At 36.4% G+C, this 22,080-nt stretch overlaps 1 protein-coding gene across 3 annotated transcripts in view; it reads right to left on the bottom strand.

The window, feature by feature from the left end:
- The window catches only part of LOC136034831 (leucine-rich repeat protein soc-2 homolog), a 62,385-nt gene that overhangs the window by 18,859 nt on the left and 21,446 nt on the right, over nucleotides 1-22,080 (bottom strand). For all 3 annotated transcript variants that reach the window (XM_065716280.1, XM_065716278.1, XM_065716279.1), the window contains 5 exons: nucleotides 19,595-19,663; nucleotides 12,964-13,179; nucleotides 7,897-7,992; nucleotides 6,742-6,971; nucleotides 318-631 (listed from right to left, as the gene is read on the bottom strand). In XM_065716280.1, coding sequence (XP_065572352.1) covers nucleotides 318-631; nucleotides 6,742-6,971; nucleotides 7,897-7,992; nucleotides 12,964-13,179; nucleotides 19,595-19,663 — 925 coding nt within the window. The remainder of the gene's footprint in view (nucleotides 1-317; nucleotides 632-6,741; nucleotides 6,972-7,896; nucleotides 7,993-12,963; nucleotides 13,180-19,594; nucleotides 19,664-22,080) is intronic.

Raw genomic sequence — 22,080 nt, forward strand, 5'->3', positions numbered from 1 at the left:
CCCTAATATGAAACTCAGGCGAGATTTTTTACTTTTATCATCTACGGTTTGGTTGTTTCATCCATTATATTGATTTTCACTCTGTTGAATAGTAATATTTGAGACATGGTCTCTTTTTGAAAAGTATTCTGATTTCATAAAACATAATAGGCTGTCTTTCATTATATAACCTGATAACTACAATTGCTCAAAATATATACTTTGCATTTAATTTATTTAAATTCGATATTATCAGAGAAAGTTTCGGCCATCCAAATTCTTATTACTTTATTTTAGTATAAGAAGGTAAAAGATGGAAAACAAAAATAGATACAAACCTAAGGGCAATGAAGTGAGCAAATTATCCTTCATATTCAATTTTGTCAGAAGCTTTGCCCTTGAAAATATTCCATAAGGAATTTTATCCACTTTATTATGCTCCAGATTGAGTGAATAGACGCTAAGAAACTGAGAAGGGCCACCGGCCGGGAAAGCCGAAAACTTATTTCTGGCCAAGGTGATTGTTGAAAGACTCGTCAAACTTGACAGCAGACCTTCAGGCAGCTGGCAGATATTGTTGTTCTCGACATTAAAATCTTCTATGAGATGACAATAACTTAGAGAACTTGGCACGGCTGTCAACTGGTTGTACCTACAATTCATAAAATATCTTAAGTATATTCGTCACCACATTAAAGAGACCAAATAATTGAAAGCTGAATAGAAAGAAGTACAAATCTAAATGTGATAATACTAATAAACCAAAACAATAGTAAACTTAAACATTGGCACTTTTTTTAAAGCACTGAAATACAACCTTGATAAACTGGAGCTTACTTTTAACAGTAAAACATATTAACTCTTTTCAATTTCCTTCCTTAAAACTAATACCACCGAGTGGAATGACTTGAAGTTGAATACCTTAACCAATACCTTTGAATTCTCTTAAAACTTCCTTAAAACCAATATCACCTAATAGAACGACTTGAAGTTGAATACCTTAACCAATACCTTAAAACTTACTTAAAACCAATACCCCGAGTGGAATGACTTGAAATTGAAGACACTAAAATTGAAGAAAGCTCTTTATCTTTGGTTAGACAAAAACCCTGCGGTTAATTCACACGAATCTAAAATAAATAAAATTGCACACTTTCACTAAAGATCTTTTGTCAACTTAAAAGATTCCAATGACTAGTTATTCTTCTATTTATTCTTCTTAGGTCCGATCCTTACTTGATTACGCGTGTCGTGTTTGGTATCCACATATCACCAGAGATCAGACGTTTAAATTAAGAATATATATATAAAAAATAATAAAGCTTGGTGTCATGTATGTATGTATTTATGCACACACGTGCCCTCCATACGTAGGCCTCCATACCATACGTAGGCCTCCATACGTATATTTGTGTTGCGAGAGCAACACTTTGGTTTTGTCCCGTTTTTTTCTTTTCTATGCCGCCGATCTCAGCTTATTCCTGAAAACTGGTAAGGGTCTAACCTGTGCGGTTTTTACGGAAAGTGTACCTCAGGCCGGATTGTTTCTGCTTTCGAGTGGAAAGCTCCGTTCTAGCAGGCAAGCAGGCAGGCACCACTTTCAAATTGAAGATGGACTAAAATCTATAAATGTTAAAGATATGCGGCAGTTACCCAGCCCCACAACCAATATATCTTCTTTGAGTGATAAATAGAAAGATTTACAGAAGCAAAAATGTGGCATTTTCCAACGAGTCCGAAAGTGCTGCCATCTATTGTTTCTACCCATTTCTGTTCGTGATTTCAACTGAGTTTATCATTCAGTTTTTCGGACTTGGGATTGCAGTAGAGAAATGGTATCAGATGTACCTAATAAACTTTATAAGTTCTCTCATTGCTAAAGAAATTAGAGCTTATCCTTTTCTCCTTTCTAAGTGGTGACGTTAGAAAGTTGGCTTACGGCAAAAAAATCAACTTTTGACCTAAGATAGATAGATTTTTTTTTCGATGGCAATCGATAGCTCTTGATGAGCTGATCAAAGCATATGACATCCATTTTTTGGTACAAAAATTCTTTGATGAGGCATACCACTTTGAAAGTTTCAAGGGGTTGACAACTTCAATAGTAAGGTACACACTGAAACGAAATCTAGACCGATACAAATTTTGAGATATATAGAGGACTTGTAAGCAACAGTCGGCTGTTGGGCTACAATCATCTTCAGTGATAAGGGCTTGCAACTTTTGCTAGTTGGTGTACCCATTTATTTGTTTCCAATGAACTTGATGTATATCACGGGAGAGGGACTTGTAAGTAAGAATCTGTTCACTTTGGGCAAGAAATTTGTGCAAATTGGTGCACATTGTATTCGATCTCTTTAAATCTGACAGAATTGAGTGTTTACGCAACGGGTACAAACGATAACGTAAAACAATGAGGTAGTTTCGTAATAATTAGTGTCACCTATTGTATTTTAATCCTGAAAAGTTACGGATAGCTTTATAATACCAACTAGATTATGTAAGATATTGTTCCAAGTTTTCATCCGTCACGATGTCTACGATTGACAAGGATAAAGTTTAACTGGCTGCAAAGTCAATTTAGTCCCTTCTTTCGATATTATTTTGTAGTTGTTGTTTTTTCAACGCTGAGGAATAGACTTTGGTCATGTGATAACTGATTGTGTTCTTGTTTGAACATACCGTTTTAAAAACTTCGATAGGCTGACAACTTCATCATTTACAAGAATGTAAAACAATGAGATAGTTTCGTAATAATTAAAAGAATGTCATCTATGGTATTTTGACCCTGAAAAGTAAGGGATAGCTTTATAATACCAACTAGATTATATAAGATATTCTTCCAAGTTTTCATTCGTCACGATGTCTACGATTAAAAAGAAAAAGTTCAACTGGCTGCAAAGTCAATTTAGTCGCTTCTTTCGATACTATTTTGTTGTTGTTTTTTCAACGCTGAGGAATAGCCTTTGATTATGTGATTACTGATCGATAGCTAAGAAACAAAACTAAAGTGTTGCTCTCACAACACTTTAGTCGGCGAAGCCGGACAAAGGTTGCCGCAACGCTTCACGTTGTCCGGGCAACGTAGGTCTAGTTGTCATTGGCTAGGTCTATACAGTCCCACGTCGCCTGATTTAAGTTGTCGGTTTATTATGTTTCAATGAACTGTATGTTTGAATGAAACAGTGGGATGGCCAACAAACAATTAAGCAGAGCGACAATGCCGATTTCAATTTGAACTTTTTACTTGAATTGCTTAATAAAAATCTGCTAGATTCAAAGTGAGAAGTATCTATCACTTAAAGAAAAAAAATTAAGAAGAATTAACGACACTTCTTGACTACTAAGGTCCCTGCGTCGCTCTGCAGTGCATACCTGCAGCGTGATTCGATCTCTGGGTCCCGTATTACCAAGCTAAGGTCAAATCCACTGCGCCACCACAGGACTCTATCACTTAAAGAGTTTCTTTAAAAGCCCATATTTTAAACTTAATGTGCCAGGGTTCCAGGTGCCAGGGTTCCCATTTTTGAAATCACGACATATTCAATATAAACCCAAAATGTTTCTACAGCTAAAAGGGGAATTTTAGCACTTCACAAAGTCCCACAGAATATCTATTCTTATACTCAGCGGAAAGCTCCAAGATTGGACATCAAAAACTAAAAATCTTCTTTTGCAAAATACACAGGTCAGACACAGGAACCTTCTTAAAATCAGCCATAAAAATATCACAAGAAGGTGACAGGAAGTAACACGACCGAAAGGAGATGACTCCTGTACGAAGTCTATTCCCCGTATAAGCACAATGTTGCCACTCACCTCAAGCTAAAAGCAAGATTGTCATTTGCACTTTGTCCGCAACTAAATACATTTTGAGCATTTTACTGTAATGTATAAACAGGGAAATGCTAAAACTTCTGGTGAAAAATTTGCTTTCAACATTAATAAACTGGCAACAATCAATTTAATTTAACATGGCTAATATAACAACCATTTTCACCAACGCCTTTTGAATATGAATCTAGAGGCCATGTTTTTGCTAAGAAGACAACCCAAATTGTGGCATTATTAGGACATTAGAGCACAAAATCTGATACTCTTTGATTCTGTCTCTCTCTCCTTTTTTCTTTTTTTTGAAGTTACGTTCAATATAAATGATCATTCTAGAAATAAATGTCCTTTTACGCTGGATTTTAAAAACAGCTTAATTATTTCTCCTTCTTTTGCTGTCAGTCATAAATGGGAGCATGTGGAAAAACCTGTCAAACAGCTAGCATCACAGAGAGCATAGCATTATCCAGTTGAATCAGAATAATTCAATATAAGCTTAAAGTAAGCTCAACTTACAAAAAGATTATTTATGTCTGCAGCGTTTATATACAAAAGGTTATTCATATGTAAAAAGGGGAACTCAGTTTGCCGTAACACTTACCAAATACTAGATACACTGAATAAAATAAAAAAGATACTTTTGGTAGATTTTGCGCTGAAATACCATAATCCGTGCTGAACGCTATCCAAAAAGATATTTAATAGAATTTTGAATGTAACACCACTTCCGAACTTGCTTAAAATCATTGTTTTGGATAAGTCTAGATGTGAGTATCTTCCTTTTATTTGTTATAATAGACCTCTTCTACGTCCAAGAATCACTATTATATTAAGAAGGGGAAATGCTGATTCACAGTGATAATCCCGAAATTTCAAATAAAAACTTGAGACGCTAAGTCATTTAGGCCTATAAAAAAATCGATCGTCCAATGTACTTCAGAAATTTTTCTCGACATAGATATTAAGTTTAGGATTGATTTTCAACACTTCGTGGCTTTGTAATTATAAATTGTTGCTTATATTTGAATGTAATTCCGTATTAGTTGTGCAAGCAGTATAAGGCGTAGCGAATTTTTTCTTATTTATAAACTTTGCCTCAAATTTCATAAACACTTTGCTTAGTAAACGGTCTATTAGCTTTTGGCTTTACATTTTGGCTCAAAGACGCAAGACAGATTATTTTTCTTGGAGGCCAACTTAAGTTTCCAAATTTTTTGTCCTCCATGTTATTAGTCTTACTTAGGATTTCCCACGTCAGTCGGCGGCAACGGTGCCTCACCAAGGTGACCTATCATGCGGCTTCGGCCAAAGACCATCAAGGGATGTTCTCGAGAGCGCTGCGTCTTTTTAAGGCATTGTCGAAGTGTAGCCTTCCGCGTCATCGCTTTTGCCGTCCGCGTCGTCCAACTCCAGAAGGAGTCCAACACCAAACATCATGCGGAAGGCGATTACCACTCATTCTAACCATGTATCCCCAGTATCGCTATCGATTGCTTATTTTTATCAGTAACAAGTGGCTGTTTACTCTTCTCTCTGATGAACGTTGGTAAATTTGTTGGTAATTTTGTCCGTCCAGTTGATTATGAGAATTAGAATTAGTCGAAAACACTTTTTTTTCAGAACTTTGGATTCTTTTATTTAGATGTTTTGTCAGCGCCCATCTGTCAGAGCCAAACATTAGCACTGACAGGACATTATTATCCAAGAGCCTCGATTTCAGCTTCAAAGAGAAAACAGCCCTTCTCCACACGTTTCTTCATTTATCAAACGCAAACAGAACATAAGCACGAGTGTTGCTTTGCAAAGTTCTTGAGGTAAATGAATGTTTTTCAATTTCAAAGCTAAAACCTTTGAAATCAAAACACCAATTAGTAAACGGGTCTATTGGGGAAAAGGTTTTGATGGAAGATGATAGATGGGTCAATTGGGATTCTCCCCCTGGAGAGCAAATCAAACCTCCAATATTTTTGCTACCAAAATTATGGGTGTAAGTGCTCTAATAGCTGGAACATTAGCATAAATATTAATTTACAACGTGTTTAGAATGATTGAGAATTTATTCCTAGTGTAAAATTCAAAACAATAAAAGTAAATGGGTATCTTGGCCTTAGGTTTTTACTGGGAAACAATAAATTAAATTGTGGATATTCCCCTGGAGACAAAAAAGGTTTCCAACCTTTTTTGCTACTAATATTATACGTGTATGCGCAGTAATAACTGCAACACTAACATACATATCGATTTACATGGATTTTAATCCAACTGATTTTTTTTTTTCTATTTTGAAACACGCACACCTTTGAATAATAGCACTATATGTACTTCTTCATTACTGGCAAGTCTGCCAAACTTAATTCCTTTTACAAGTTCTATTTTTATTCATTTTTCAAACTTGGTAGATTGCTTCTAACCAGCATGTATACTGCATAAGCCAACTCACTAAGCAAACGAGTTCTGTTACGCTCGTTATAAGAAAATACAACAAAGGATTATATTGTACATTGGTGTGTCATAAAAATGGACTTGCTGCTATTCGTAGGAGGGGTCAATTATATTGCATTTTACCTACCGTGTTTGCTTTTACTTTTATATGATTTGCCGTTTCAACATCTTATTAATATTTTTCTTCTGTTTTTTTATGCATTTTCTTTCTTTTTTTAATTCAAAAAGCTGACAACCAACAACGTTTAATACCAAGTTAGAAAAGAAAAAAAATACACATTCAAAAATCAACTTTAGCCTAATCTGGCTAAGTTTCTCAAGTTACCAGGTGATCACAATCTCCTAGTTCCTTGCGTAGACGAGCTAAATTACTGTGAAAAACATAAAAAATGCATAAATTTGAAGGCCTTTTTTTTAAATAGAAACAGACAACCACGAAAATGCAACAGCATGTGAGAGAATTGAAAAAAGAAAACATTCAAAAATCACCTTAATCCTAATCTGGCTAAGTTTCTCAAGTTACCAATTGACTCGGGTATATCCATTAATTCATTGTGTTGTAGATCTAGAGTAACTAATTGATTACAATTCCCTAGTTCCTTAGGCAGATGAGCTAAATTGTTGTGAGAAACGTCAAATGTACACAAATTTGTAAGCCTCCCAATACCAGAGGGTAGCTCTCGAATTTTGTTCTCCCGAAGACTCAGCATTGTCAAATTCTAGAAAAAGAAAAAGAGGAGCATTATCAAATCGACGTCTCTCAATCCAAGTAACTCTAAAAAATGCATGGATAATTCCAGCGTATAACCATAACAACGTTGAAAAGCCATATCTGATTCTTTCCCTAATTCAACAGAATTAGAAACTGATCTCAAAAATTGTTCCAAACTTCCTATTCTGTATGCGGGATGTTCAGGGAATTGTGATTTTATGATTTTAGCATGATTTTATAACTTTAACATCTCATTTTCTTTGACCTATATTCAAATCTGAATTTATTCTGTCACCGAAAATCTTCTTTCAACAGAATTTTAGAAATTCAGATATGCCCTTTGATTTTCGTTACGTCAAATATGTCTTAAAGAGTGGGTGATATTATAAAATTAGGGGCAAGGGAAGGGTCAAAAACTCGGAAATAACTGATTTTTTGGCTAAGTTTCCAACTTACTTATAGGGATGTTACAGTCCTCCGTGCAAAAAATGGGGTAGCATAGCAGCAATGCTACTTCGCAGTTTTAATGACCTGGTGAAATTTGTTGGCATATTTTGTCTGAAAACATAATTTTTGGATATAAAAATACTTTTTGCTCAAGGAAAAGCTGTCAAACCACAAGTTTTGCTGCTGAAGTGTCGGCAGCTTTTGAAATTCTGTCAAATTCTGCTACTGGCAGCTTTGGAACTTTTTCTATACCTGGTTACAACCAACTTTGGAGAACGGAGGGGGGGATGTGAAGAAAGGCCAAAAAGAAGCGAGTTATAGAGAGATATGTAAGAGATTACAAAGGAAATCGTCGAAACCAAGATTTGTTGTTGGAGGTACGGGCTAGGAGACCCCCCCCCCTCTTCCCGTACACCCATACTTGCTTTATCAGATCTCAACATATTAATTCCAAAAATTTATAAACGTTACGTGCAAAAACTTACGGTAAGATTTCTAATTTCATCTCCAACGATTTTTATCCTATTGAAACGTAGGAACAACGTAGTGAGAGACGTCAATTTATAAACCACATCAGGTATCTGGAAAACAAAGTTGGTTAGTACAACCTGCTACCCTGCTTTTTACTAAAGAGAAGTAGTAGAAAAGTTTACCACTGTGAATTGTCTATGCATGAAGAGGGAGAGATGAAAAAGACCACAATTCAAATGGACCATGTATGCAAAAAAATACATAGGAGCACTACAAGTTATTTTAACTAGTAATCACTTTAGCACAGCAGATTGAAAAGGGTAGCAAAAATTCATTTTGAAATTACATAGCCACATGACATGACTATGTGATAATTCTAAAAAAAAAACAATAGCTCAAAGTCATCTGCGTATGTATGTGCATACTGTATTTTGTCATTTTTTGCTAAGCATTCTCCGCGCTGTAACGACACATTGGAAGCCACAAGGACTGTTCTAAAGCCTTAGTGAGAAGCATTACCCTGGCTACGTCTGAGTTAGCATTACAAACTCAGCAAAAAAATAACATAATGTCGAAATTTTGTTCTTTAGCGATAAATTTGAGCCTTTTCTGTGTTGAACTATAATAGCACACCAGACACATTATTTTGTTTCAAATATATACTCAACACTCTTCAATGCAGAATTAAGAAACAGTCAGCTTTTATTCAGTTAATTAATTAACTCTGACATTCCTTACCATTCTTTAACACAAATAGAAAAGCATTATACTTTAGATTTTCCACTTAAATTTCTAACTCTTATGTCAACATGGAAAAGAACAGACCTTATTTTTCTGTCGTCAAAAGAAGACAAAATGTCGACACGATATCGATATATTCAGGGTTCGGACAGGTCGGTTCGTTTCAAATTATAGGCTCTGTCCTATTTTTATAGGATTTCCCGGGCCCAAATATAGGCCAAATATAGGATCCGGAAGTCCTCGGGATCAGATCTGTGGTAGATGGCGTGGGATGCCCAGTCACACAAATTACCAAGTTTCATCCCGATCCCTCCAATCTAAGCGTTTTCCATGATTTTAGGTCCCCCCCAATGTCACCAGATCCGGTCGGGATTTAAAATAAGAGCTTTGAGACCCGATGTCATTCTAAATATCAAATTTCATTGAGATTCGATCACCCGTTCGTAAGTTAAAAATACCTCATTTTTTCTAATTTTTCAAATCAACCCCCCCCCCCCCCAAACTACCCCAAAGACAGCGGATCCGTTCTGGTCATGTCAATCATGTATCTAGGACTTGTGCTTATTTTTCCCACCAAGTTTCAGCCCAATCCCTCCAATCTAAGCGTTTTCCATGATTTTAGGTCACCCCGAACTCCCCCCAATGTCATCAGATCCGGTCGGGATTTAAAATAAGAGCTTTGAGACACGATATCCTTCTAAATATCAAATTTAATTGAGATTGGATCACCCATCTGTAAGTTAAAAATACCTAATTTTTCAGAATCAACCCCCCCTCCCAACTACCCCAAAGAGAGCGGATCTGTTCTGGTTATGTCAATCATGTATCTAGGACTTGTGCTTATTTTTCCCACCAAGTTTCAGCCCAATTACTCCACTCCAAGTGTTTTCCAAGATTTTAGGTTTCCCCCTCCAAACTCCCCCAATGTCACCAGATCCAGTCGGGATTTAAAATAACAGCTCTGAGACACGATATCCTTCCAAACATCAAATTTCATTAAGATCTGATCAACCGTTCGTAAGTTAAAAATACTTCATTTTTCTATTTTTCTGAATTAACGGGCCCCAAACTCCCCCCCCCCCAGATGGTAAAATCAGGAAAACGACTATTTCTAATTTAATCTGGTCCAGTTCCTGATATGCCTGCCAAATTTCATCGTCCTAGCTTACCTGGAAGTGCCTAAAGTAGCAAAACCAGGACCGACAGACAGACAGACCGACAGAATTTGCGATTGCTATATGTCACTTGGTTAATACCAAGTGCCATAAAAACACTATGCTACAATGAGATTAACCGAACAGACAGACCAAAGGATGATGAGGCTATAAACGATAAAAAGCTGATTCCGACAATCTTCCATGCAGGAGGGCCAACTTTGCACTTATATCAGGGACATAAAACTTACGAATTATCTTACCATTGCTATACCAAGGGGGGAGATAAAGTAAAAATTTACAATATCTGAAATAATAAGTCCGAATCTGATTAACATCATTTTTCTTTAGAAGGGAATAAAGACCAGATAGATAAAGGACAGATTGATCACAGAATGTAGCATATAGCCTACCCAGTGCACGTCTATTATACTTCCCTTGATTAGCAACTATCTTAGAATAGCCCATTTGAATAACTGGGCCGTATTCACATCAGCCAGCCAGCGTTCATCCAGGAAACACATAAGTCGCAAGAACTCCAGTCTCATTAAGCAGAGACTGCTATCCTATATACTGATCTTTGCTCATTTCGGACAGGCCCAACATGACAAAAAACAAAACATAGGCTACTAGGTCAACACAACAGCATAGCCCAGGCAGAAGCAGCTTACTAAGCCCAACATACAGCATTAGTTAAGTTCAAAAAGCTCAACAGTTGTAATTAATTATCATTCTACACCAAAAGACAGAAAATTGCAAATCATGAGCAATGTTCTTAGTGCTCTTCAGCCGAAAATATAGGAATAATAGGATTTTAGTCAAAATTTAGGCATTTTATAGGAGTGCATTAAAATATAGGAATTTATTGGAATTTATAGGCGAGTCCGAACACTGTATATTACAAATCAAACGCCCACCATGTCGACAGAGATGCTAATTCAAGCGTGGTTTTTTTAAGTGCATTACTTCTTGTTAAAAATCAGTGGGTATTATACACCTAAAACAAATAACTGCATAATTATAAAAAGTTATGTTATGTCGAATCTCGACGCCCTCATAAACGGTGTAATCAAAGACAAATCGTTCTTTTGAACCCCTTATCAGAGACGACATTATTAAAGAAATATTGGTTCCGGTGAACATATAAACGTGGGGAAGGGTTAGATCATATTACATTGCCCCCTCCCCCCCCAAAAAAAATGTCCTACTCATAAAAAGTAACAAAATTCATATAAACAAATTTCTGATGCACTTATAAAGTATTTTGTACCCGCTCCTCAAACAAAATAGGATGTGGCCTTGCCCCACCCCCAGGAAATAAAAAATTTTTATATCTGTCCGAATGCTTCTTATATTTTCGCGATGTTTACTGTTTGCTTTAATGAGTAGATAGTAGAAGCAGGTTAAGATTTAGGTTTAAAGTTATAAGCTTACAATCTGTTCCTTCTTAATTGCCAAATTAGATAGTTATTAAATCTATCTATTTCAGTTTATCGATTTTTATAACCATTTAAGGAGTTACAAGTTTTTAATACGTTAAATGCCAATTCGATTTACACTCATCATAATATTCGGCTTCCCGATGCCAACAAATTGGCGACGCCCCTTCCTCAGTCCACCCCTATTTAAAACTTTTAAAACCCCCTATTTAAAACCTATTTAAACCTCGAAAGAATCCATAAAGATGATACGTATTTTTAGTCTCACCCAACTCTGACCTTGGTCGTCATTTAACCCAAACTGACATACAGCATGATAAAAATTAGCAATATCACAACATAAAGTGGAAAGAATTACTCCACCCTCAAACAGTCACAGTAAATAAGACAGCTTCCTAACAAGAAAAGAATATTTGAAAGATGCCCCTAATAAAAGTTCCTGACACTTAAAGCTTAGAGAAAAATAGCACGAGAATCCAACGAAGGCAAGCTTTACAGGACAAAAGTTAAGTTAAGTCGTTCCTCGAATTAGACTACTGTTCGCTAAAAGAATCTATGCAGTCAAAATTTTCCCTAATTATTCAAAAATAAAGAGAAGGTAGGGGGAGAGGGAAGCCTCAAAATTAAAAATTGTAATATTTATAAATAACTTCGAATACCACACTGCCTTTCCATGACGAAAGTAAAACAGTTCAAAATAGGGATGAAACCTTTTAATTGACAGTGAACAAATATAAAATTATTTAACTGGATATTTCGAACACATATACAGTGTTCATCATCAGCAGTAAAACTTAAATAAGTTACATAATTTTATATCTTTTCACTGTCAATTAAAAGGTTTCATCCCTATTTTGAACTGATTTACTTTTGTAATATTTATAAAATATTGCATAGTTTTATCTACAAGAAAAAAAGAAGTAAGTTTCGCTCAAAAGTTTTCAGTGTACACTCCTCCTTTGTCCCAAGACAGAAATCTTCCACTTGGCTTTCAAAGCCTATAATACTTATAATTTTTTTGTATTCTCCAAACGCATACTATTCAAAACAATTAATAAAAGAAAAAAAAGATAGAGACAGAAAGAAAGAGAAAAAAGAGAAAGAGAAAGAGAAAAAAGAGAAAGAGAAAGAGAAAGAGAGAGAGAGAGAGAGAGAGAGAGAGAGAGAGAGAGAGAGAGAGAGAGAGAGAGAGAGAGAGAGAGAGAGAGAGAGAGAGAGAGAGAGAGAGAGAGAGAGAGAGAGAGAGAGAGAGAGAGAGGGAGAGAGGAGAGAGAGAGAGAGAAAGAGAAAGAGAAAGAGAGAGAGAGAGAGAGAGAGAGAGAGAGAGTCATTTAAACATACCAGACCTATAACTTCAATCAGACCATACGGGACTTCACAGACCTAGCCAATAAAAAGATACTTATGTAGGCCTTCATAAATACACACATGCACGCACGTGCATAAATACATGTATGCATAGCACCACCCTTTAAAACCAACACAAAATGATCCAGTTTAAAATAATTCAATATACTTAAAAAAGAAAATTATACCTAATTATATGAAAAGAAAATAATATAGTCAAGAAACAAAAATTATCTGAATCCCACATACTTTTGCATTTCACAAGTCGGACCGTTAGAAATATCAAGTTGCTCCAAGTGCAAGCTCCCCCCCCCCATTTCCGAAGGAGAGAACTGGTAACTCAACTCAAGCTTAATCGCACTACGAACATAAAAAAAGAAGCAGGAACCCAAGTACTTACCTCACAGAGTTTATTGTGCCTTAAGTCTAACACACGCAGGGATCTAAGATTAACCAAAGAGTCCGGAAGTGTGGTGAGTGAATTTTCGCTGAGTGCTAGCGTTTCTAAGTTGACAAGACAGCCAATCTCCGACGGAAGAACGGACAACTTATTACCATACAAATAAAATTCTGACAAATGTGTCAATTCACGAACACTAGCTGGCAAGACAGTGATCTAAAAATGGAAACAATGATCAGATCATCCATCAACACACCTAAGCTAGAAGAGATTACCATCCCATGGCCAGTATTGAAGTGCCCAAACGTAGCGGTGTTGAAGAATCTTAAACTAAATTAGATCTTAGGCATCGGGCCAGCTTATTGCTTAGAGATTTGGTGTGCCGTAGTAAGGGAAATTTGGTGAGGCGCGTGACGAAAATTCCAGCCAAAGCCACTGTTGTAAGTAAATCTGCGTCATTTCAGAAAAGAAGGAAATATATCCTAAAAGTTACGTTGATTTTGATACAAATTTAACAATAAAATCATGGATCTAAAGATTCCCCAAAGAGAATCTTTAAGGCGCATTTTGTGAAAATGCGAAATTTGTTATTTTTCGTGTCATGGCTCAAGTTTTTTTTTTTTTTTCACAGGGACCATCAAATCAAACCATTGGTCTTAGGATTCGGAAAACTTCATTTGGACGAAAATCAAATATTCTAGTGCCCTTTCAAGAGCCAAAAGTGATTGGAGGGTAAACTTGGCCTTTAAATTTTAAATTAGCTATTTTAATCAGAGGAGGAAAATACAAAAATATATTTTAGAAGGTGGCGCTGCTCCCAGGACAAGGCCCAAAGCTACAAAGGATTAGTCATTTCATGAACCTTTGAGGAAAGGTAGGCTTGTTAAGCATTTTTGAACTTGGCATTTTATAAATATTGTGGTGAAGAGCATTTAAAATTTTTAAAAGGACTTTTAGAGGAAACTATCCCAACTCTTACCAATGAGTGATTTCAAATGAAAAAGTTTATCAATATAGAAACATTAGAAAGCTGATATCTTACTAGAATTAGGATCGCACAGAATTTTTATCCGAACCAACTTTAGGATTGCAATCATCATCCCTTTTTTTAGGGTAATGCTAGGTTCCAGATCCAGGGACTAATGATAGATTTTAAGAGAGAAATTCACATACGTTAACATGCTAAGTAGAAAAACGAGAGCAGAAGCAGTCCTGCATGACTGAAGAATTCATCTTTCTTTTTTTTTCATACCCCCTAAAATTACGACCACAAGAACAAGTTGAATCAAACAGATGGTCTTGGAATATTGGACTACGATCCTTTCGAATGGAAATAGCGAATCTAGTGTTTTATTACTTTATAGGCTAATTTCTCCTTCGCCAACTGTGGTGCATAAGACATAAACAGCGCTTCAGTAGACACCTCGAATGGTTGCTATGGTTGAGATTTCTTTCCATCGAGGTTGTAGTTACATATATGCACATCGAAAATCACGGTCATACAAGTGCCAGAGCATATTTTCTAGGTCTTCTTCCGTCGACACCTACGCGGCTGCCATCACTGCGCCTGATTAGAATCCTTGACCCATCTTTTCCGAGGAAATGTCGAATATAAATCTATCTTTTCTACTTTACCACTTCAAAAATAAGCAGCTGACTATTTTTCCGGCGAACCAGTGCCAGCATTTAATATGCGCTTCAGGTATATATTTTCGAACGCTGATAGCTCTTTCCCTGTCTTTTTATAAAGTCGCCAGCACTCGTTTGCACACAACACAACTGACATGACGCTGCTGATAAGAAGTCGCAGTTTTAAGGGAAGAGAGTACCTTTTCCGTCTCCAAACTGGTTCGAATTTCCGGTGTTAGCCACACCTATTCTCCTCTTGATCTCATTTTCATCTTTGTATTTAACCGAGCTTCGGAGGCATTTAAATTCATTGACTTTCTTTATTCTGCAATTTCTACATATCTGTTCATGTGGGGAGCCTGATCTTACCAAAAATTTCGTTGTCAAATTTATTTTCAGTTCAACTTTTTTTGTTTTATCACTCACTCTTGGAGCCACTATTTCATACTTTCCATGAGCACCAAGTCATCATTGAACTCTAGGCCAGACAAGAGTTTGCCGACTAGGTCCTGTTCTCGGCCAGATCTTCTTGAGAATACCGCAATGCTGCAGGATTTCCCAGAGTGACTCGATCCACTCAAATAAAGACCTTTCCAAAGTGAAAGAAGAGCATGTTGATCTTATTGGACCACTTGTTGGCTTCCTCTATAAGGGTTTATAGGTTGGCAGGGCTGTATATAGGATTTTTGTCGGGGGATGCAAAAAACTTAAAAAAACGCATTAAAATTTGTTTATATTCATTTTTTTACTTTTATATGAGCGGGGTAATTTTTTTTTTTTTTGGGGGGGGGGACCCCATAGCCCCTTCCTCTGAACACGGCCTTCTAGTTTGGATATGAGGTTTGAGTAAGATCTAAGATCAACCAGAACAAAAGCCATGTTGCTCTTCTTTCAAATATGGGTCGATACTTTTTTAGTCTTTTGAGTATGATGAGAGCCACAATCTTACTCGTGCAAACATCAGGTTTACTACCCCAACAGTTCTCACAAACAAGTGCATGACCTTTTCTGGAAATCTTGACAATTATGCCTCTAATCCAATCACTGGAGACTTTTTCAGATTACCAAACTGATACGATAACTGTCGTCCAAACGGAGAGACAATCCCCACCGGGCGATCTTTCATTCTACAGCCTCTTCACTGCCATAGGTGCATAAGACGATGTGGGAGGACTCTCATTAGATTCAGGTTCAGGTGGTCCAATAAGAGAGGCACCCGCATACTTCCGCCGTTTACCCAAGTCAAATTAATCAAACACTTGGAAAACTATAGGTTCTATCACTATATTAGCTCTATGACTATTTACCTTGGTTCTACTGCCCTAGCAATGATGCATGGACGGATAATAGATTAGAGATATCTATTAACAAATAAACTAACCTCCTTTTTATACAATCCTATCCTAATAAGAGGGGAGGGGAATTAATTCCATGTTTGCTTCTCACTCAATTGGACTATCTGTCTTGGCCTTTTCTACAATTAGCCATGACTTGATGTCCACAACTATTCCATTTTAATTCAACGGCAGATATACTTTCTCAGTCCATTGGTGTCGGTCCCTCTAGAACATTTTCAAAGTAGAAAACCCAACAGTCAATGATTCTTCCAGCTTCTGTGAAAGCCTTTGCATTCTCTTCTCTCTCGTGACTAGATCATTTTGGCTTCTTTTCTTTCCTATCATTTCGTTAGTGAGCCTGCACATCCCTTTAGCGTCACCTTTCCGCACTGATTGCTCGGATAATCTGCCCTTATTTTCTATAGATCTACATTTGTTCGCTCTCACTGACTTCTGTGGAGTCAGTCACCTTACATCTGTGGAGTGTACTCGTAAAGGATGATGATGTATCATCAGTAGTGAAAGCAATTCGCTTCTGAGGTAATTGCAGCTCATCAACTAGTTTCTCAATTTTTTGCAAGATCTAGCTGTCCTTCGGCTTCTTCTTTTATCCGAGAAAATTCTTGGTTACATCATTGCATGTACTCTTCATCTGCAACCACACTGTTTACGGAGAATTGGAAAATTTTCCGTATTAAGGAGAGCAAGAGTTTTACAAAATATTTTGTACGAGTACCTCAGTTATTGAGTTTATCCACATCAAACTGCTTCTCGGCATTGAAGTTGACCTTTTTGTGTATTTTCAGCTTAATTTTTATCTTTGCTCTCATCAGAATGTGGTCAGATTGAGCCTGCGCTCCCCAAAAGTTATGCACGTTAAGTAGACTTGTCCATCACCTCCTACAGGTCAGAACATAATATGTAATGCATTAGACTGCCTTATGCTGGAACTGGGTAGTGCCGATAGTTGGATCATTGCTCAGAGCATAATCTATCAGGAGCTCCGTTTTCATCCCTTTCACCAATACCGTGACTTCCTAGAACTTGGGTAATATTTTCTTTCTACTACTACTTTTGGATTGAAGTCTCCAACAACGCAAAGGAGGTCATAGGGTGGAACATCTACTGTCAGTTTGTATTGTCTGTATTGTTGGTTGGAACACAGCTTGTAATGGCTGATAGTTTTAGATGACTAGAAAAAATCTTGCAAATAAGTATCGTTCACTTACTGGCTTCCATTCCACCAGGGCTTTAGTGGTCTAAGAAGAGAGTATAATCCCAAATCCAGTCCGGTAATGAGATTCATCTGGTGTACATCAGTGCGTATCCATCACCTGGCTGTTCTTGTCCGGATCCAATCCATCTGACTTCGCTTAGACCAAGATGATCTAGCTTTCTACATCTCTCTGAGTACTTGTTTAGGCTTTGTCAGCTGGTTTAATGTTCTGACATTCGAAAATCCAGGTTCGTTAATGTTTTCGCCTGTCATAAATCGTGCCCGTGGGCGTCCTTGGGTCATCATCGAGTGATGCATGAGGTATCCGAGGCTATAATCAATTATTGTTTAGCATTTCTATTTTTTTACGAGGATAAGTCGTAAGCCTACCGGCCAACCAGCAAGTTGGAGCACCCATTGCGCATTAGCTACCATCTCGCCCGGGGTGACGCTTTATAGCGTTGCACCCCTACATCACTTTGAGACGCGCTGGCGGAATTCCACTGCTGTACAGGGACCAAAAATCAAGCCTCATCATCTACTAATCCGTCAACATAAGTAAGTTCAAAGTTATTCCATGCTCAAAATGGTTGAACTTCAAAATGGTACTTGAAGCAAAGGAATATTGATCTAGTTCAATGCTCATAATAAAATTAGTTGTACACATACATAAACAAACAATTAGTGCACTGGCGGATACAAGCACTATTACTATTACAGTATATGTGAATCTAATTAGACTTAGGTTTAAACTTGCAGTGCAACTCATTTAGTCCTCGAAGTTATAAAATCTCTTCATATAAACTCAAAGATTGAACATGTCAACAAAGATTTTCTATTCTAGATAGGAACATAAACCCGTCTATCCGTGATCTTTAGAGCCAGATGAGTTACTGATTTCGGAACTTTTCAGAAAAACGTCCATGATCTGTGACAAGATGAAAAAACTATAGAAACAATTCAAGTTATTACGCACCTTGTTTTCAAATCATACGTTAATAAATAATAAATATTACGTAAATGTAGCCCATTTACGTTTGTACAGAAGGAACCACCCTGGGTTCAAAATAGGGTGGCGAGAAGGGGAGAAGGGTCGGACCCTCCAAAACCTTATATCTCAACACTTTTGAAACAAATTATTCTTTTTAATGGGATACCAAGACATCCCAACCTCCGTCCGAGATAAGTTTCTACTTAGATGCCTGCTCACACAGATACATTTCCGCTCTTGACTGTTGTTTTTAACCTTATGATATGCTTACCAGTCCTTGAAGTTTACGCTGATGTGTTAAAAAAACTCAACGCATTTCTTAAAATGTATTTTTGGGTTTTCGATTCAAAAGATACAATATCTTCTCACAAAAAAAATCTAAGCTTCGGAAAATAATCATAACTTAATTTGTGACAACCTTTCCTATCATCTCACAGTTAAAGCAAATATGACCTATATATATTTTTTTTCTGTTCAATAATGTTTCCATTTTTTATTTGCATATAACAGTTGCAACGAGCTGATTCTGTGTTGGCAGTTCTCCATTTCTCTGCGTGTGTAAGCCATTTTTGCGACAGAAAAAAGGAGCCAGCTATTTGCACTAACGGTTAAGGCTATTCATAACTAGCTTGACTTCTGGATTTCTCGAAGTCTGGTAAAATCTTGAATTTTGGATAAAAGGCTATAAGCCTGTCGTTATTGATTCTCCTAAAGAATGCTTATTGTCGGCAGTTTTCTAGATACACCCTTCGTTTCTTCCCACTTCATTTCTTTATTTTCTCATGTCCCATTTAGCTATTTGCTTTGTCCACTCTTTACAAAATAGCCCAGGAAAAAACATTTTATCTTTTTTTTTCAATTGTCAGTAGCGTAAAATCATGAAAATGTTACGGAGGGGAGGACACAGAATATGTTTTCGAAATTTAGAGAGTGGGCAGTTTTTTTTTGTTTTGTTTTTTAAATTAAAACACCAAAAAGGGGACATCTCGATGAACACGAAACAAAAACTATTTTTCGAAATTTAAGAAGCCCCCCCCCCCCCCAATTCACACCACTGTTTCTTTTAAAAGTAAAATAGTCCACGAAGGTACCTAAAAATTCAAAATCGATGAGGAGGTTTACAACCAAAGGTTCTAGGTTGGAGGTATATATGCCCAGGATCACGAATACAGAACAAAATAGACAATACAGAACAATTTCCCACCTAAAAAGTAAACTGTATGAGGCAGACTAAATAAATAATTCAAAGTTTTAAACTAATATATATATAAAAATGAGAAAAATGGATAATCTTAATTTTTCTGGAATATTTTGATGACCATGTTAGCTGAAACGAAAGTCTCAAGGGGGATATACACCAACTGCGTATACCCTCGTTATGACCTCTCCAATTGGATAGTTTCTTTTCAGTATTATTTCTAATTCATGTTGACATAAAATAAAAAACATCAGACTTACACTGGATTTGCTGAGATCAAGCCTTTTCGAGTTCTCCTCTCGGCACTTGATAAACTCTTTACTAACATCCTGAAAAAAATAAGTACGTGAAACCGATATATAAACAAATGAATATTCAAACAAAAGCGTAAACTAGGGCGGAAAAAAGGGTCGGTAGTAGAAAGAAACATTGAAAATGGGCATAAGTAAATAAAGGAAAGAAGAACTTGGATATCTTAAACCTATAGACAAAAAAAGAATAAACAAGCAAAACGGATAGTAGACTTGTAAAATCCCAAAAAACAGAGTAAAAGAAAACCAAAAAAAGCAACTAGGGAAATTACTATTACTTCCCACCAGGTTTGGCTGAGATCTGTCAATCTCCCCCGGCATAAGTCCTGATGGTGATAGCTTAGGGACACCCCCCCCCCTAGTGGTTGTATTGACTTTATAAATCCGAGACACAACAACAACACTAGTTCTTGCTTCCCATTAAGTCTGATTAGCAGCACATCTTGGTAATTCAGTCCCCCATTTTGCATACAAGTCCAGTTGACATTGTCCGTCATGCGTCACCCCAAAATCAATCCGATCTTTCATCCCTTGTCCTAACTACCCTAGGTTTTACCTTGTTCTGCCCTAGGATTGATGTATGGACAGATGGATGATAGACTTATCTATCAACAAGTGAAATGACATCATTTTTATACAATCCTAAAAAGGACTTATACCAGATTTCGTCTTTCACCCGGACTATCTTGACTTTTTCTACAACTAAACCATAGCTTGATGCCCGCAACTACTTGATTTTAATTAAAAATCAACGCACTTCCCCCAAAATAAACACATTCCCATTTCTTAAAACTGTCTACTCTCAAGAAAAAAAAAAGCGAGAAATAAAAGCAGTAAGCAGAAGCAACAAAAGACAGAGAAAGCAATATAAGCGTTAAGCGTCAAAACAAATTCGCAGCGAGTGAGCAATCTCCAATTATTTTTATTATTAATAGGAAAGCGTTTTATTCAAAATTCACATTTGTTGGTCTTGAGTCAAATTAAAAGTAATATCGTCAAATTATCAGAATTTATGTAACAGTTATACCACTATTACAACACTGAGGCAAATCCCCTTCTGGAAATGCAAAAAATTATTCCATCTCTGAAACAGTGCAGGATATTTAGCTGCTGCTTTTTTTATTGTAGATATGTTTCTTGCTTAAAGATGTGTCAAAATTTCTTTCTATAGCTCGTTAATTTTGTTTCCAACATTTTTTTTTCGTATAATGCCCATCACTTTTTTTTTTTTTTTTTTTTTTTTTTTATTATTACTGTTGATGGGCAATGTAAAGTATTATATTCCCTTGAAGGGAGAACTTTCAAGTGCTTGATTTGTACTAGATTTCGAAATGAAAAAATAACTACAGCAAAGAACCTTATTTCCCATCGCACCGTATAATTTTATCACAAAGTTGGTATGTGTGCAAGAAAATCAGTTTATTACATTAAAATAAGAGGCCTGGCTGAACTGATAAGGCCTATGTTCTTTGAAATGTTTAAGAAAATGTATGTGTTACAAATTAAAAAAAAGAAATCATTGTTATTCAACTATGAATTAATTAGTTGATTGAAGCTAAACGATCAGTATGGACAAGTCTCATAGAGCCCCTCCCCCCGGTTAGCAATACAAGACTGGGACATATGAAAACAAGCAATTAAGTCATATCTACAAAAATGCATGAATACATGAGTATAAGACTAGGATAAAGAAAGAACTCTAAATACGCAGCGGGAAAATAAGGGTCAGCTGCAAAAAATTATTGACACCACTCCTCCATTTTTGTATAATTATTTTTCATGTCTCTGCACTATTGTCTCAACGTACCTCCATTATGTTCTCATAATTTTTGTGCAACATTTATAATAGCGATTCATTTTTAGTTTTGGGGGTTCATAAGGACAATTAATAATTGTTATAACAAAAAAAAAAAAAAAAAAAAAAAAAACTCCCGAGAGATTTAGCATGACGTAGAGCCAGGTTCCTCAATTCAAAATTTGACAGAAAGCTTAAACAATTTGAATATATTTTTTTAACAGACAACTATATTTTTTTAACAGACGAACTATCATACAAAATGTTGAAGCTTAAGACATCAACAACAAGGTTATATTCTAGACAAACTAAATATAGTTAGTATTTATAAAGGCTGTCCGCGTAACAACAATGTATGCACTGACTTAGGGAGACATGGATTATAGACGATAATACGATCGCAATCGGGTCAGGTCGCCGGGGTAAATAACCTCCTGATAAATAATACCGATATAATCACTCCTCAAATGATATCTTCTTTAATATTTGATCGTAATCATATATCAAGCCGAAGAAAATGTATAGGAAAAATGTTAACACACCTCTATACTGCAGACTCCAATGCCCACTACAGTGGCAGAATTTTCGCATCCAGCCCTTTTAATAAATTAAGCAGCTATTTTCAAATCACTACTACTTG

Source organism: Artemia franciscana, chromosome 13, assembly GCF_032884065.1.
Source record: "Artemia franciscana chromosome 13, ASM3288406v1, whole genome shotgun sequence".
NCBI classification, from domain to species: domain Eukaryota; kingdom Metazoa; phylum Arthropoda; class Branchiopoda; order Anostraca; family Artemiidae; genus Artemia; species Artemia franciscana.